Genomic DNA, 17,044 nt, shown 5'->3' with positions numbered 1-17,044 from the left:
CACAGATAAAACCCATGACCTGGCCTGAACGTCTCTTTCTTTGTCCTCGGGGGGAGGGGCAACAGCCACCGAGGAGCCCTGCCCATGGGCACCCCCCCAGGGAGACCCACGACACGCGTGATAGGCACATCCAGTTCTGCCCCCGGGGCCCCTCAGAGTGGCCACCTCAGCCACCGCACCTCAGTCCGGGAGCTCAAACCCGGGCGAGGATGGGGACGCAGTAGGAAGAGGTGAAGGGGACGTAGAGGAGGGGCTTGGGGAGGGGCAGTGACAGGGCACAGTCAGGTGGGGGTGCTGGCCCTGGGGCCCTGGCCACCTGCACACAGGCAGCTGCGGGTCAGTCCACAGTGCGAGGGGACAGCCAGTTGCTCCCGCCTGATGGGACGCCAAAGGGGCCCCGGGGGAGACCCTGGACACACACACCCCAGAGGCGCCCCAGCCGGGGCCTGCGTGTGTGTCCGCCCCCACTCCCGGCCTCTGCTCAGTCACCTCCAGACGGGCCCCGTGTGGACAGGCCACAGAGACAGCCTCGGCGGGGGGGGGGGGTCACCACACCCCCGGCCGCCGCCCCCGCGAGCGAAGGCCCCGCACGTGCGTGAAGAGCAACGCGGAGAAACAGTCACAGACCTCGCGGTCATAAAATAGGACAGAAACTTTATTGGTTTTGGTAAAAAGGCCGCGGCAGGCCGAGTGCGCCGGCCTAGGCCGCCCGGGTCCCACGCCGCTCTTGTAAAAAAGAACTATGAAAAATTATCAACAAATCTTGAGTTAAAAAACTGTTAAAACATTCTCTATATTTAATTTCAACTTTATAATAGAATACAGGAAGAGGCGTTCGAACCCACGTGTGTTTCTGCTCGGGCAGCGACAGGCGGAGTTTGTAAACAGCCCGAGCGGAGCCTGGGTGCGAGGCTGACTCAGGCGCTCCAGGGCCCCTGGGTCCCGCGCTCGCCAGAGCCGTCGGCAGCAGCCCGGCGAGGGGTCCAGGCGGCGCGCTCGGGGCGGGCAGCCCCCCTTCAGCAGGTCCAGCAGAGTCCACGGAGCAGAGCCGGGCGCTGGGCGTCTCTGGACACTAGGAAACGGGGACGGGCCCCGGCGGGCGCGAGTCCCGCGGCCGGCTCACCCCGCCCGCACGGCCACCCGTGAGCGTCTCTCGGGCCGGAGGCTGAAGCGGGGCTGCGGCCGCCATCAATCCTCGTCCTCGTCGTTCTCGTTGAACTCGTCCTCGTCCTCGTCGTCCTCCCCGACGCAGGACACGGGCGTCTCCACGCGAGACCCGCTGTACTGGGAGCCGCTCGAGCTGGTGGCCAGGGTCCCGTCCCCTCCGTTGGCCAGGTCGCTGCAGGGCGGGCGAGGGGTCAGCAGGCGGCTTGGCAGCGGCCGCTCGGGCAACCCCGCGCCAGGCCGGAGCAAGGGACAGCATGGGCGCACGCGTGTGCAGGGACAGGCCGCACGCCTGCTGTGCGTGCCGTGTGTGCATGAGTGACGGGAGGGCCAAGTGTGCTGGGCGTGACATACGTGCGTGTGCACGAGGCCTATGCGTGTGCACTGTGTGGTGTGCACGTGTGCATGAGTCACAGCCTGCGTGTGTGCGTCGTGCATATGGCTTTTCTGCGTGTGCAGGAGTGAGAGACGGTACGTGCGTGCCTGAGACTGTGCACGTGATGTGTGTGCGTGTGCACAAGCAACAGACTGCATGTTTCATGCATGTGACATGCACAAGGGCACGCAGTGTCCGGGGGTGTGCCGGGCTGTGTGCGTGTTTGTGCCGTGTGCGTGTAAGGCGTCGACCCACCCGGGGTTAGGACGTGCTTTTGAACTGTGAGTCCCTGGGTGGGAGCAGAAAGGGTCAGCCCACTCCTCAAGCCCCTTCACACCCTGAGCGAGTGTCCAGGAGCCCCGCGGGCAGAACAGCCGGGCCTGACCACAGCTGTGCACTCGCGCTGCAGCGGCCCCACGCCCACGCCCCGCAGTCTCCCACACGCCTCCCATGCCTTGTACACGCCTCCCACACGCCTCCCCTGCTCCCCACAGCACATGGAAGCAGCCGCCAACAGTGACTCCAACAGGCAGCAAAGCAGAGGAAGGAGAGGGCTGGGGTGAAGGTCACGCGTGGAACCCAGGGGTGGGGCGGGGGTCCCGGCCTGCGGCCTCTGCTGCTGGGGGAAGGCCCCTCCGTGCTGAGAAGCGTGTGGAAGCCCCCGCCCACCCGGGGCCCCTGTCACCTGGTGGAGACCCGCGTGCCATTGGCCGTGGAGATGGACGTGAGGAAGTTGCTGCCCAGCGACCCCTGGGCCATTTCTGGAGGGAGAGACGTTGGGAGAGCCTCAGAGACCCCCGCCAGTCGTGGGCACGCTGGCCTGGGCGTGACCACAGCCGGGTAATGACCAAGTGAGGGTGTGGGCGTGACCAGGGCATGGTCATGTGTGGGCGTGGCCGTGGAGGACATGGGTGTGTGCGTGTGGAGGGCGTGGGAGGGCGTGGCCGTGGCCGGGGCTGACCTGTTACGTAGGGCTCCAGTGCCTTGGGCACCAGGCTCCGGGCCACTCTGAGGTCCTCGGCCGAGCAGCTGCCCGACTCCAGCCCACAGGCCATGCCCATCCGCTTCAACACCTCGATGTCGTCGTGGATCTCAAACGTGTTGTCGAAGTTGAACAGGTACTCGAACCTGCAAGCAGGGACGCCCCAGGGACGTGGGCAACGGCGCCGAGCTGCCCCCACGCACCCACAGGAAACGGCCGGACCACCAGCTCCACCAGCACGCCTGCATGACCCTGACCACTGCACGGCCAAGTCTGTCCCCGAGCTGCCCCCTGAGTCTGTCCCCTGCACTGGCTGAGTCTGCGTGCGGACCCCCGAGTCTGTCCCTGCGCTGTGACCGCGTCTCCGTCCCCCCGTGCGCCCGCGTCCCCGCCCGCACTTGTCGTTGGAGATGCTGCAGTCGATGACGGTCTTCTTGCTGGTGTTGACGATGATGAAGGGCAGGTGGATGAGGGAGTTCGGGGGCGGCGGCCGGCTGGCCCGCTGCTCCGCCTGCCGGTTCCTCTGCACCAGGTTCTTGAAGGCGATTTGCTGCAGACATCAGCACGGTCAGCCCTGCCCGCGCCTCCTCAGCCCTTCCCCGCCTCCTCAGCCCTTCCCCGCCCTCAGCGGCCGAGGGGTGGGCCAGGGAGGGGTGTGGCTGGGGGTGGAGGGGCAGGAGGGGAGAGGAGGCTGGGGACAGACGGCAAACGCAGAGAAAGGGGGAGGCAAGGAGAGGGAAGGGACGAGCAGAGGAGTGGGAGGCAGGGAAGAGGCGGGAGAGAAGGGCTGGGCGGGGAGTGGAGGGACGGGGCCCCTCGGGGGGCGGGGTCCACACCGGGGCACGTCCAGGGCGTTCCCGAGCCCTGCAGCTCGCCCCCAGCTGCCCGGTGCCCCGCCCGCCCTCCCCTGCCCGCCCCGCCCCGCCGCACCTGCAGGATGAGCTCCTGGAGCTGGGACTGCTTCTGCTTGATCCGTTCCAGCCGCCGCTGCCTCTCTACCTTCAGACAAACGCCGAGCGTCGCGCACGCCCACAGCCCGCGGCCGTCCCCACCGCCCCACGGACCGGGCACGCGGGCGGGGCGGCGGGCGGGCGGTACCTCCAGGTTCTGGCACTCCTGGGCCGAGTTGGTGGGCAGCCCGATCCAGCGGATCTCCTTCTTCTCCTTGGAGATGATGTTCATGGCCATGAGCACGTTCAGCGCGTCGTACACCCGCCGCCGGATGTTCTTCTGGTCGTAGGCCTGGGGGCGGCCGCAGGGTCCAGCGCGGGGGAGGGGGGAGGGCAGGGGTGAGCCGAGAGGCAGGCTCACGGTGGCCGCTGTGGGTCACTCACACGGGGACAGTGACCGCTGCTGGTCACTCACACGGGGACAGGCCCACAGTGACAGCTGAGTCACTCACACGGGGACAGTGACCGCTGCTGGTCACTCACAAGGGGACAGGCCCATAGTGACAGCTGCTGGTCACTCACAAGGGGACAGGCCCATAGTGACAGCTGCTGGTCACTCACACGGGATAGTGGCCACTGCTGTCACTCACAGGGGACAGTGACCGTTGCTGGTCACTCACATGGGGACAGGCCCACAGTGACTGCTGCTGGTCACTCACACGGGGACAGTGACAATTGGTCACTCACACGGGGACAATGACCGCTGCTGGTCACTCACATGGGGATAGTGACAGCTGACCACTCACATGAGGACAATGACAACTGGTCACTCAAACAGGGACAATGACCTCTGCTGGTCACTCACATGAGCGACAATCCCATAGTGACAGCTGCTGGTCACTCACACGGGGACAGGGACTGCTGCTGGTCACTCACACGGGGACAGGCCCACAGTGACAGCTGAGTCACTCACACGGGGACAGTGACCGCTGCTGGTCACTCACATGAGCGACGATCCCATAGTGACCACTGCTGGTCACTCACACGGGGACAGGCCCACAGTGACAGCTGAGTCACTCACACGGGGACAGTGACCGCTGCTGGTCACTCACAAGGGGACAGGCCCATAGTGACAGCTGCTGGTCACTCACACGGGATAGTGGCTACTGCTGGTCACTCACACGGGGACAGTGACCGTTGCTGGTCACTCACATGGGGACAGGCCCACAGTGACTGCTGCTGGTCACTCACACGGGGACAGTGACAATTGGTCACTCACACGGGGACAATGACAGCTGGCCACTCACATGGGGACAGTGACAACTGGTCAAACAGGGACAGTGACCTCTGCTGGTCACTCACATGAGCGACAATCCCATAGTGACAGCTGCTGGTCACTCACACGGGGACAGGGACTGCTGCTGGTCACTCACATGAGTGACGATCCCATAGTGACCACTGCTGGCCACTCACACGGGGACAGGCCCACAGTGACAGCTGAGTCACTCACACGGGGACAGTGACCGCTGCTGGTCACTCACAAGGGGACAGGCCTATAGTTACAGCTGCTGGTCACTCACACGGGATAGTGGCCACTGCTGTCACTCACAGGGGACAGTGACCGTTGCTGGTCACTCACATGGGGACAGGCCCACAGTGACTGCTGCTGGTCACTCACACGGGGACAGTGACAATTGGTCACTCACACGGGGACAATGACCGCTGCTGGTCACTCACATGGGGATAGTGACAGCTGACCACTCACATGGGGACAATGACAACTGGTCACTCAAACAGGGACAGTGACCTCTGCTGGTCACTCACATGAGCGACAATCCCATAGTGACAGCTGCTGGTCACTCACACGGGGACAGGGACTGCTGCTGGACACTCACATGAGCGACAATCCCATAATGACCGCTGCTGGTCACTCACACGGGGACAGGCCCACAGTGACAGCTGAGTCACTCACACGGGGACAGTGACCGCTGCTGGTCACTCACAAGGGGACAGGCCCATAGTGACAGCTGCTGGTCACTCACAAGGGGACAGGCCCATAGTGACAGCTGCTGATCACTCACACGGGGACAGTGACAATTGGTCACTCACACGGGGACAATGACCGCTGCTGGTCACTCACACAGGGACAGTGACCGCTGCTGGTCACTCACACACGGGGACAGGGACCGCTGCTGGTCACTCACACGGGGACAGTGACTGCTGCTGGTCACTCACATGAGCAACAATCCCATAGTGACTGCTGTTCGTCACTCACATGGGACAGGCCCACAGTGACAACTGGTCACTCACACGGGGACAGTGACCGCTGCTGGTCACTCACACAGGGACAGTGACCATTGCTGGTCACTCACATGGGGACAGGCCCACGGTCACTGCCTCTGGTCACTCACACAGGAACAGTGACAATTGGTCACTCACACGGGGACAATGACCGCTGCTGGTCACTCACACGGGGACAGTGACAGCTGGTCACTCACACGGGGACAGTGACAACTGGTCACTCAAACAGGGACAGTGACCTCTGCTGGTCACTCACATGAGCGACAATCCCATAGTGACAGCTGCTGGTCACTCACACGGGGATAGTGACCGCTGCTGGTCACTCACATAAGTGACAATCCCATAGTGACAGCTGCTGGTCACTCACACGGGGACAGGGACTGCTGCTGGTGACTCACATGAGCGACAATCCCATAGTGACCGCTTCTGGTCACTCACATGGGGACAGTGGCAGTTGCTGGTCACTCACACGGGGACAGTGACCGCTGCTGGTCACTCACATGAGTGACAATCCCATAGTGACAGCTGCTGGTCACGCACACGGGATAGTGGCCGCTGCTGGTCACTCACACGGGGACAGTGACAGCTGGTCACTCAAACAGGGACAGTGACCTCTGCTGGTGACTCACATGAGCGACAATCCCATAGTGACCGCTTCTGGTCACTCACACGGGGACAGTGACAGCTGCAGGTCACTCACATGGGGACAGGCCCACAGTGGCAGCTGCTGGTCACTCACACGGGGACAGTGACCGCTGCGGGTCACTCACACGGGGATCGGCCCACAGTGCCTGCTGGGCACTCACCGACTCGCTGGGCAGGATGTGGCTGTCGGCGGCGCTGAACTCGGCCACCAGCTCGTCGGCCACCTCGTTGTAGGACGTGGTGCCCTTGCGCTGCACCTTCTCGCAGACCTTCATGGAGAAGTGCCGCAGCCCCTTCCCGTTCTTCTCGCCCTTCCGGTTCCGCTTCCTGCCGGCCGCGGGACCCTCAGCGCCTGCCCACCCGGCTCGTGCGAGCGGGGTCAGCGCCACAGGTGGGGTGTCCGCCCTCCCACTGCCCCGGAGACCAGACGCGTGCGCAGCCAGGGAGCCCAGGGTGAGCGTGGCCACAGCCCGTGACACCCGTGACCCCCCGACGCCTCTGCCCCGGACACGGGGCAGGCGAGTGACCCCCGGGCCCCCCAGAGTGGACAGGAGGCACGCAGGGACCCTGTGCCCCGACCCCCGAGCTCACCCAGCCGACCACGGGGAGGGCTCCGACGGCTGGTTCTGGGAGACAAAGTGGCTATTGGGGGTGTGCGGGCTGCCCACCACGAGTGTGCTGGCCGGGGCGGGTCTCTGCGGGGTCCCGATCACCTGCAGGGGGCAGGGCGGGCTCAGGGATGCCCACACCGGGCTCCAGCCCCGGCCGCCCAGTCACCGTCCAGACCCAGCCTACGTCCCCTGGGGGCCCAGCTAGGTCCCCACCAGGCTCCCAGGACAACAGGCCCCGGGGCATCCGAGTGGCCCTGGGCAAGCAGGGACTTGGTCCTGCTGGAGACACCGGCACCGAGGCAGGGACCACACACAGCCTTGGCCAGCGCCTGCTGGCAGCGCAGGCCCCGCAGCCCAGAGGCCGCTGACCTGGCCCTGTGACCGCGCTGTCCTGGTGGGCTATTTCGAGCCGGGCTGAGAGGCTGGTGCCCTGCTTAGCGGCTCAGGGCTGCTGGACGGCTCAGCAGGCGTTTTGCAGATCAGCCTGAGCCCGGATCGCGGCCACGGGCACCCTGCCCTGAGCCTCCCCCCTGCACACGCAGGCTGCAGGGAGCACAGGACAGGGAGGCATCCCGCAGGGCCGGGGCAGGGACAGGCAGCGTGAGGGCCGCCTCATGGGTGGAGAGGGGCCCCAGGAGGGGGCTGGGCTGGCGCCGGGAGGGGCGAGTCGCCCTGAGCCGACCCCCCACGTGCGGCCTGGCCCACAGAAGGGGGGCTGGTCCCGGGAGCACGAGGGGGCGTGGGGCGCGTCCTGGCAGACTGCAGGACGCACCGGGTCCCCGCAGGCCCTGAGCTGGGGACGGACCCTGCATCCCAGGAGCCGGGCACTCGGCCTGAGGCAGCTCCACTGTCCTCCGCAAGCCTCTCCCGGCCCCAGGGCGGGCGAGCCCCCCCCCCCCGCCCCCCCGCTCCACTGGCCTCCCCGGCCCGGGCAGCCTTACCACTTGCTGTGCGATGCTGACATTGGGGTGCCCAAAGGTCTTCGGCAGCAGCTGCTTCCCGAGGGTGCTCACGGACGAGGGGTGCACCGCGACCAGCGACACCACACCTGCGAGGGCCAGCGGTCAGGCCGGGCGGGGCCTCGCTCTGCGCCACACCGCACGCCCTCGGGCTCCCCTGGGCCCAGCACCCGCCAGAGCAGGGCACAGGGCAGGGGGAGGCAGGCGAGAGCCCGGGACCCCCAGGGCAGCACAAGCCCACACGGACCAACCGGGCAGAGCGGCAGGAAGCGCCAGTCACTGGCCACCTCCGCAGGCGGCCTCCGCCTGGACGCCCCTTCCAGACACCGGAGGCAGGACTCGGTGCCGCTGCCTCTGCGTGGGGCTGGGGGACCCACCTCCCGCACGCGGCTCCTGGAACGCTGCTGCCGGCAGGACCCGGACCCCCGCGCTTCAGGACGGCGGTCGGGAGCACTGCCCGCACGGGGGCTGCAGACAACTCCCGCTCCCCCAGAGGCCCAGGCCGGGCACGGGGGCCGAGCGGCAGCCGTGGGCAGACCCCGGTGACCCGGCAGCCCCACCTGACACTGGGGAGCAGAGGGCCCGTGGCCCGGGGGCAGACGGCCCCCCCAGCCCTCCCCGGGGTCCCCCTCAGGCTCCCACTGAGTGGACAGCACCCGAGGATTGTCGGCTGAGCCTGCGCAGAAACCCAGCGGCGGCACCCTCCCCTGCTCACCGTCCTCCCAGTGCTCACAGGGGCCCTGTCCTCTCACAGTGCTCACAGGGCTCCCTGCCCTCCCACAGTGCTCACAGGGGCTCCCCACGTCTCGACCCCGCACAGCCTTGTACACCCCAATCCCCTGCGGCTGCTGGTGGCCCTGCACCCTGCACCGTGACGAGAGCCCAGCGTCTCAGTGCTGCTTCATGCAGGGTACAGGAGGCCCCACAGGCACACGGGAACCCACAGGGGGCCTCACCAGGGCCTTGCGTGGTCCTGCAGTGCCACGGCTGGGTCCCCAACTGTGGTTCTGCAGGACTCCCCCGCCCCCCCCAGTGCTGGCAGACAGCACACAGAGCGGCCACACACAAGCAGACACACAATGGGCCCTCACACACACAGCACACGTGCGCAGACACCGCCGCATGGGCTCACACACACAAGAGCACATACATGCATGAGACACCTGCACATGACTCATATACACGTAAGTATGTGTGTACACAAACCGACGTAGGCACACACTCAGACACATAAAGAGGTACACGGGCAAGGGCATATGCGTGGGCACACGCACAGGCCGGTACCCAGACAGGGACATACACAGGCACATACATGCAAGCACGGGTACCCAGGCAGGGACACACCTACAGAGACACACATGAACACACGTGCACACACGGACACAGGTACCCAGACAGGGACACATCTACAGAGGCACAGGTACACACCGTCTCTCGCTACCGTCCCCCTTGTCAACCCTAAGGGGCCCCTCACTGGGGCCCAGCGGAGACCGTGGAGCGCTGACAGACAGACAGACGCTCACTCCCAGGGCCCGAGACCCACTCAGGACACACAGGTCGCTTCCCTGGGAAAGGGGCCATGGAGGCGTCTTAGAAAACTACGAAGCAAAGAATTTACAAGCAAAATAGTTCGAAATGGATGCGTCCCTTCCTGGCAAGAAGACGAGGCAGAGATATGACCCAGGGGCTGGGGCGACAGTACAGCGGGGAGGGTATCATCGCACGCGGCCAACCCGGGTTCCATCCCGGAGCACCGCCAGGAGGGATTCCTGCGAGCAGAGCCAGGAGCAACCCCTGAGCATTGCCAGGTGTGACCCCCCCCAAAAAAAGATGTGGCCCAAACTGCTACAGCCGCTACCAGCAGAGGGTCCGCAAAGCCCTAGCCAGCCTGTCACCGCGAGCTTCCACCGGCGCGTGGAGGACCAAGGGGCAGGAGACCGGTGGGTCAGTCCCCTCCATCCCCTTTAGCCAGGAATTCTGACCTGGCGTGAGCTGACGCTTCTGGCGAACGGTCGACCCGCAACCACGAGCAGCAGTGGCAGGTGGTCTCTCGGCCCCGGCCGAGGGCAGCTCAGCCTCCCCACGCGTGTGCTGCTGTGTGACCCCACCCGAGGCCCCTCCCTCGGGCCACAAACGCCGGGCTGTCCCGTGGCCAGGAAATGGATGGGACACCGCCATGTCCTGAGCATGCAGCCTTCGCTCGCCAGCAAGTGTCCACCGCCACTGTCCACCCGGGGTGGCTGCACCAGGGACAGCTGGCGCGAGTCGCCACGAGCCCGGAAGGGCGTGAGGGACACGTGCGCTCGCCCACTCTGGGCGCCCCACCCAGTGTTCCACAAGAGACCAGCCTGGCAGTATGGGCAGACCACGGGGCCAGGGTCGGAGGTCACGCAGGCCGTGGGGGGCCACAGGGCCCATCGCCCGCTGGCAGCAATCAGCCGCACCGGCTCCCTCAGCTTCCGTGGAGCAGTCACGGGGCCGGCACAAGGCCAGGCAAACAGGGATTCCACAGCCCCGGTCCACGGGTGTGCAGTGAGCCTGGCCCTTGGCCGCCTCCTGGACAGAACAGGCCTCGGGGCTGGGCGTGCCGGCCGGGACAGCCACACAGAGCAGCGTGGGCCAGGAGGGAAGGGGCAGCCACGGACGGGCCCCTTGGGGGAGCTGCTCCCGCGTTCCCCGTCAGAGAACCTCAGGCTGGGACAGAGCTGGCGGGGGCTTCCCCGGAAGCCCAGGAGGCCACACAGGGCACACATCAGCTTGCACGTGCACATGCGTGTGCACTGCACTGTGTATGCACGTGTGCGGTGTACTGTGTGTGCAGTGCGCACGTGGCGTTGCAGGTGCTGCTGCATGCGTGTGCCTGTACGCACAGTACTGTGTTGTGTGTGGTACATGCATGCGTGCACATGTGCATGCTGTGTGTGCTGCGCTGCATATGCATGTATGCACCGCACGTGTGCTATGCTGTGGGCACTGCATGCATGTGTGTTGCACGGTGTGTAGGGTGTACACATGGTGCACACTGCACTGAGTTGCACTGTGTACGCACGTGTGTACACCGCACGTATGCTGACTGTGTATCCACATGTGTGCACTGCATGTATGTGTGCTGCAGTTCATGCACGTGTGCGCATTACACGTACGTGTACTGCATGTATGTGTGTGCTGCACTGTATCCACATACATTTACAGCACTGTGTGTGACACACGTGTGCACTGTGTGATGTGCATGGTGTGCTGCATGTATGTGTGTGTACTCGTGTACCAGATCTATGTATGCACAGTGCATGGCAGGGGACAGGGATGGGACACGACCAGTGACCTGGGGATCCTGGGGGGGTCGCAGACACCCCCTCAGGGTAGGGAGAGGGCTGAGGGGGCTGCACCCCCCTGCTCTCCTTGCCCCAAGGGCCTCGGTCCTATGGGGGTCACCACCGCCCCGGCAGCCCAGGGGCCAGAACCCGAGCCCAGGGCGGCAGGCCCAGCACATACAGCCCACGGAGCACTCCCAGCCAGGCGCTCTGAGCCCTGCCCACATCTGCTCAGGGAACCCACACAGGCCCGGGGCCCACGTGCCCCACCCACCCGGCCGGGGCCTTACCTTTGCCGGGACTGAGGCTCTGGTCGATGAAGACTTTCAGTTCTCCGTTGGCTTCCAGCAGGCCGGCCTGTGAACAGCACAGAGTGAGCCCTGGGCCACAGCCCACAGCTGGTCACAGGAGAGGGTCACAGCTGTGGGAGAGGCCGGGAGCTCCACAGAAGCAGAAGGAGGGAGGTCCCGGCACACAACGGCAGAGCTGGCATGACCAGGAGCCCATGGTGTGGGGGGGTCCGACCCCACAGCCGAGAGTCTGCGTGGGGGGCTGTGAATCTGACCCCACGGCCTTCCCCCCTCAGACATGCAGAGAAGTCTCCCGTGCACACACAGCACCAGGTGGGGTCCACGTATGCACAAAGGCAGGGGTGCATGGCACAGCCTAGGGAGGAGCCTTCGCAGGGTCCTGCACCCAACACATGGCACCGGACGCCTGCCCAGCCCTGCTGGAGGCCTGACAGGGCGGAGCCTGGACGCAGGACACTCCCTGCTCAGAGACCAGGGGCAGGGAGGCACTCATCACTCGTGTGGACACACAGCTTAGACACACAGCACTGTCCAGGTCTGGAGGAAGGAGAGCGAACCACAGCACCCTGGCACCCCCACCTACCCCGTGGGCGTGTGCCGACTCCCCAGCACACACTCTGAGCCATGCGGGCTCCCAGCCACGCACACTCCCTGCCATGCAGGCTCGTGCTTTCAACAGCTCTCCACCAGTCAGAAAATAAGTCCTTCTGGGGCTTCCCAGCCAGAGGACACAGAACCCCCACCTGCCAACACAAAGGCTCACGCTCGGATAACGAGAGCTGGGTCTTGCCTCACGATCTCACTCAAGGGGACCAGTTAAAAACAGGCTCTCCAAAGGGCTCTAGTCCTAGCGACAGTCTTCACCCAGCTCCATTGACAAGGGGACAGAAAGAGGTGGCCATGCCTGAGCCCAGCAGGGCCCGGGGCCAAGGTCCCCACCCCACCACTGACGAGCAGCCAAGGCAGGGGCAGGAGGCTTGCTCAAACCCAAGGGCTCTGAAGGGCTCCGGGGGACCCACACCCCAGCAGAGGCTGGCAGAGCTACTGCTCCGTGCAACACAGACCAGCACGAGTGGGCAGGGCTGGCCGGAAACACGCGTGCTAGCCACCAGCGAGGGGACACGCGCTACCTGGGGTACAAATCAGCTACTACTTGCAACTATTACTGAAAGGGACAAGCAAAGGAATGTCAACTTTCCCTGGACAAAGGGCCACTATCCTCCCCTTATCAAGGATGACAGGAAGGAACATTCGGGGAAACACATTTTCAGAGTGACTTGCAACTTCCCCACCAGGAACAGACAGAGCTGGCAGGTGGTTCCCAGGTTTGATCCCCAGCACCACACAGGGTCCCCAAAGCCTCGCCAAACGGGACCCTGAGCACAGAGCCCCAGCACGGCCAGGTAGGAGCTGGGAGGGGAGGACTCTATAACAAACGCCCTTCAGGTCAGCTGTGGAGCGAGGCTGGAACCCCGGCCACGCAGTACCAGAAAGGTCCCTGCGAGGCTCCTTCCCACAGGGTGTCTGGGGCACGCTGGCGGGAGGACGGCACACACGCAACAGCCACGCACACAGCACACACAGCATCCCAGAGAGGCTCTGCTGCCACCCCCATGGCCTGGTCTCCCACGCGCACGCATGAAGCAGACATGCATGCTCACGGCACACGCACACACGCAGAGGTGCACACGGGCACATGCATATGTAGCAGATGTGCACACGGCACACAGCAGACGTACACATGACACATGGCACACACACATGCAGATGTGCACATGGCACACACATGCATTCAGCACATGTATACACGGCACACGCAACAAACATGCACACGGCTCATGCAACAGACGTGCACATTGCACACATATGCACGAGGCAGACAAGCACAGCGCGCACACAATAGACGTGCACACACACATGCAGCAGACACGGCTGCACGGCACAGTGCATACACAGAACCCAGGTGCAACCATGTACACGGCCCATGCGCACAAAACCCCACACATGTGTGTTATGTTGCAGGCTCACGGGCCGGAACCCGGAAGCTATGGCCCACAGCTGAGGGGCCGGGTCTCCAAGGAGAGGCACCCACCGCCCTGTCCTTCTCGATGTTCTCCGAGCCTGGGCAGAGTGCCCACAGGGGTCTGCCCCGCCCTCCCAGCAGCCCCACCAGTGCGAGGGGCCCAGACTGCGCTGGACCGGCCACACGGCTCGGGGCGGCTCCCTCCGGACAGCAGGCAAGCATGAGGCCCAGGCTGGGAGGAGGCGGCCCAGCTCTGCGCCCGAGAAACAGGCCTTGGTCAGCAGAACAGGATGAAGCCGCAACCCCCACGCCCGGCCCATCCTTTCTTCTTCGGACGTGTCTGCGTTAAGCTTTGTTCGACGAACAGCATTTTTATCGTCAGTGTCGGTCAAACTGGTGAGTGATTCACGTTGTTCGTGGAGAGATTCCCTAAGCAAGGCCCAGCTATGGCAGCAAAGTGGGTGGTGGGTCGAGCCCCTCGGGCCCTGGCACTCACAGGGCAGCTGGCTCTGGACCCCCGGGCTGGTCTCTGCTTTAGCTGGACCCCCCTCCCACTGCTGGTCAGCTGTGGCACCCACACGCGCCTCCCATGCGCAGGACACACGTGTTGAAGGAACTGGCCTGTGGGACGCAGGGACGCACCGAGGGGCCGCCCCCAACTGTCCTCGGGAGACTGGGTCAGCAGCGCGTGTGAGCAGCTGTGCGGAGACCAGCGGGCCGAGCTCCCGAGGGACAGCCCGAGGCCCACAACGCCAAGCGGCCGCTCCACTCTCGTGCAGGACCCTGTGGGAAACGCTGGTGCCCAAGTGCACACAGCCATGAGGGCGGCCACCACGCGGTCAGCACTGGCTGTCCCTGTCCTCGGCCTTGCTGATGCTGCAGGGGCCGCTTCTGTCCGCAGGCCCATGGCCAGCACCCTGGCCTCCTCCCCCAACCCCACAGTGCCTCGCGCCAGTGACATGCAGAGCACGTCAGGGTCACATGTGTGCACACGAGTGAGAAGCCTGGACGGCAGGGTGGGGCCCTCCACATCCCACCCTCACGGAACAGGCCCAGCAGCCATCACCTCCCGTCCCTTCCAGTCTCCACACAGTGCACAGGCGACGCGGTGCTCCCGTGGGCAGAGGTGTGATGCACTGGGGTCCCGGAGAAAGTTGTGCTCCTGCCAGGCAGAGCTTGTGGGGGCCATCCAGGTCCAGTTCTCAAGGGACACAGCAAAGGGTCCTCCATATCCCACACCCACGGGCAACAGCTCGAAGGATGAGGGAAGAGCCCTGACAGGCTCACAGATGCCCGTGCACTCCCTGTGCACACACTAGACATACCCACACGTGCACACCCACGCACTCCACACGTGCACACCCACACATGCATGCAAACACATGCACACCCAGGTGTGCACATACGCACATATATGTGCACCCCACATGTGCACATAAACACATGCACCCCCACATGTGCACATATGCACATATATGTGCACACATGCCCACACACCCACATGTGCATACACCCGCATGCACACCACACATACCCACATGTTCACATCCAAATAGGAACAGAAATGCCCACACACATCATCACCCGCACATGTGAACACATGTGCCCACACATGTACTCACATACCTCACATGTGCGCACCCACATAGCCATGTGCACACACCCTGCCCAAGCTGAATACATGGTCACACCATGCACAGCCCCCACTTGCATACACACACGCACACACACACGTGGACACGCGTGCATACCACTGGGTCTTCAGACAAGGGCACGCTGAGTGTGAGCGCCTCCCGACCAGGGGACACCCTCTCCTGTGCCAGGTCTGGAGTGGGGGATGCTGGGCTGCGGGCGGGCATGGAAGGACGCCCCTGGCCGAGAGCATCAGCCAGGGCCGGCTGACACCCCTGCGCTAGCCCAGCCTGGCCTTCCCAGCAACCCGGGGGGTCATGCACCCCCAGGACAGACAGAGCAGGGCAGGACCGCACCTGGGGGACCGCGCCCGGGGCTTCTGCAGAGGGCGACTTCCGGCAGGAGTTCCAGCATCCACCCGGAGGGTTCTCAAGCACACAAATGTTTATTTGTGTTCTAAACACGAAGGCACACGGAAGCGGGGGCCCACGAAGCAGGGTCCTCCCAGCCCCCCGCGCGCTCTGGCACTGGCCGTCACGGTGGCCACACTTGCCCCACAGCAAGGTGGGGACCCGAGGGAGCCGCGCTGTTCCGACAGGTGTCCCCAGCCACGCCGCAGGGCAGGGGCAGGGCTGCGAGACTGGGCGGCGCCCACCGCCTGCCCAAGTCCCGCGGGCCCTTGCCCCCCCCACCCGCGCCCATCTCCACCTCAGGGACTGCCCCCACGCCTCCGGCGGTCAGACGGATGCCGCAGACACCCTCCTCCGGTCCGTCATCAGACTATGAGCTGACCCCACGTGGGCCCCAGGGCCCCGCGCAGCCCCAGCCTTCCGCCCCAGGTCAGCAAAGCTTCGGCCCGGGGGCAGCCCCCGGTCCTGCCCCACCAGTCCTGGGCGCACACACGCGGCCCTCGCTCCAGGCTCGCCTCCAGCAGCCGAGCCGACCCCCAAACCCGCACGCGCCGCACTTACATCTTTTGCCATGTTACCAGATCCGGGAAGTGGACGCTCGAAGTGCTCACCCTCCGGAGAAGAGAACGGGGGCTGCTGGCGAGGAGGGAGAGGGGCTTGAGCCGGGCGGGGGAGGCGGGAGAAAGCGACCCCCGCCCGCGCCCGGCGCGCGCTCGGGCCCCGCCGCCCCGGCCCCCCGCCCGCCGCCGGGGCATGCACCGGGTCGGGGGCGCCGGCCGGCCTCACCGCGCACCCGGCGCCGCGCAGGGACTCCCGCTCGCCGCCGCGACCCCCGCCCGGCCGACCGGTAACTCTGACAGGTGGGCTTCGGGCCCCGGGCTCCCGCCTGTCACTAGGCCGCGGGCCGCTCCCGCGCGCGCCTCCCGCGCCCGCACGCGCGCCGGGCCGGCCCGGGTCCGCGCGCGCCGCGCCCCGCGCCCCGCGCCCCCCGCGCCCGCGCGCGCCACCCCGGCCCGGCCGGGTAGGTCCGCGGGACCCCGGCCCGGACCCCCGGCGGGTCACCTGCCGAGCCCGCGACGGCGATGCGGCCGGGGCCCGCGGCCGGGGCGGCGCGGCGCGGCGGCGCGGCGGGGCGCGCGTGCCAAGGCGCCCACCCGCGCCCCCCGCGCCCCCGGCCCGCCGTGCCCCGCGCAGAGCCCGGTCCCGGGGCCGCGCCGGTGGCCGCACCTGGTCCCGGGGCCGCGCGCGCGGGGGTCGCGGGGCGCGGGTCGCGGGGCGCGCGGGCGCGGGGCGCGGGGGGCGCGGGGCGCGCGCGGGCCTGCTCCGGCCCCCCGGGGTCCCGGGCTGGGAGCGGCGCCGGGACGCGGGGCTCACCCTGCGAGCCAGCGTCGGCGGCGTGACGTGCGCGGCGCGGTGACGTGCGCGGGCC

At 66.0% G+C, this 17,044-nt stretch overlaps 1 protein-coding gene across 4 annotated transcripts; it reads right to left on the bottom strand.

The window, feature by feature from the left end:
- Nucleotides 1-807: 807 nt before the first annotated feature.
- On the bottom strand, nt 808-17,044 carry TFDP1 (transcription factor Dp-1). 4 transcript variants are annotated; one of them, XM_056129811.1, is made up of 12 exons: nt 16,990-17,044; nt 16,177-16,248; nt 11,530-11,596; nt 7,911-8,017; nt 6,950-7,071; nt 6,520-6,685; nt 3,621-3,764; nt 3,453-3,521; nt 2,921-3,072; nt 2,502-2,668; nt 2,226-2,301; nt 818-1,339 (listed from the first exon to the last, which is right to left on the bottom strand). In XM_056129811.1, the coding sequence occupies exons 2-12, from the start codon at nt 16,186-16,188 to the stop codon at nt 1,189-1,191; spliced, it is 1,233 nt and encodes a 410-aa protein (XP_055985786.1). In that variant the 5' UTR covers nt 16,189-16,248; nt 16,990-17,044; the 3' UTR covers nt 818-1,188. The 4 variants fall into 4 exon arrangements, with proteins under 4 accessions (XP_055985787.1, XP_055985786.1, XP_055985785.1 ...); XM_056129810.1 differs by having other exon boundaries at nt 16,177-16,251; nt 16,990-17,006; XM_056129809.1 differs by lacking the exon at nt 16,990-17,044 and adding an exon at nt 16,409-16,499.

Source organism: Sorex fumeus, unplaced genomic scaffold, assembly GCF_029834395.1.
Source record: "Sorex fumeus unplaced genomic scaffold, SorFum_2.1 ptg000072l, whole genome shotgun sequence".
In the NCBI taxonomy this organism is placed as follows: Eukaryota; Metazoa; Chordata; class Mammalia; order Eulipotyphla; family Soricidae; genus Sorex; species Sorex fumeus.
The sequence above is the reverse complement of the archived record's forward strand: the minus strand, read 5'-3'. Positions and strand labels throughout refer to the sequence as shown.

What these genes read in the sequence shown, in the direction of transcription:
- TFDP1 (XM_056129811.1), bottom strand. An exon ending in GAGCCTCAGTCCCGGCAAAG is followed by an intron (nt 8,018 to 11,529) that starts GTAAGGCCCCGG and finishes TGGCCCTCGCAG; the next exon opens with GTGTGGTGTCGCTGGTCGCG. An exon ending in TCAGCATCGCACAGCAAGTG is followed by an intron (nt 7,072 to 7,910) that starts GTAAGGCTGCCC and finishes TGCCCCCTGCAG; the next exon opens with GTGATCGGGACCCCGCAGAG.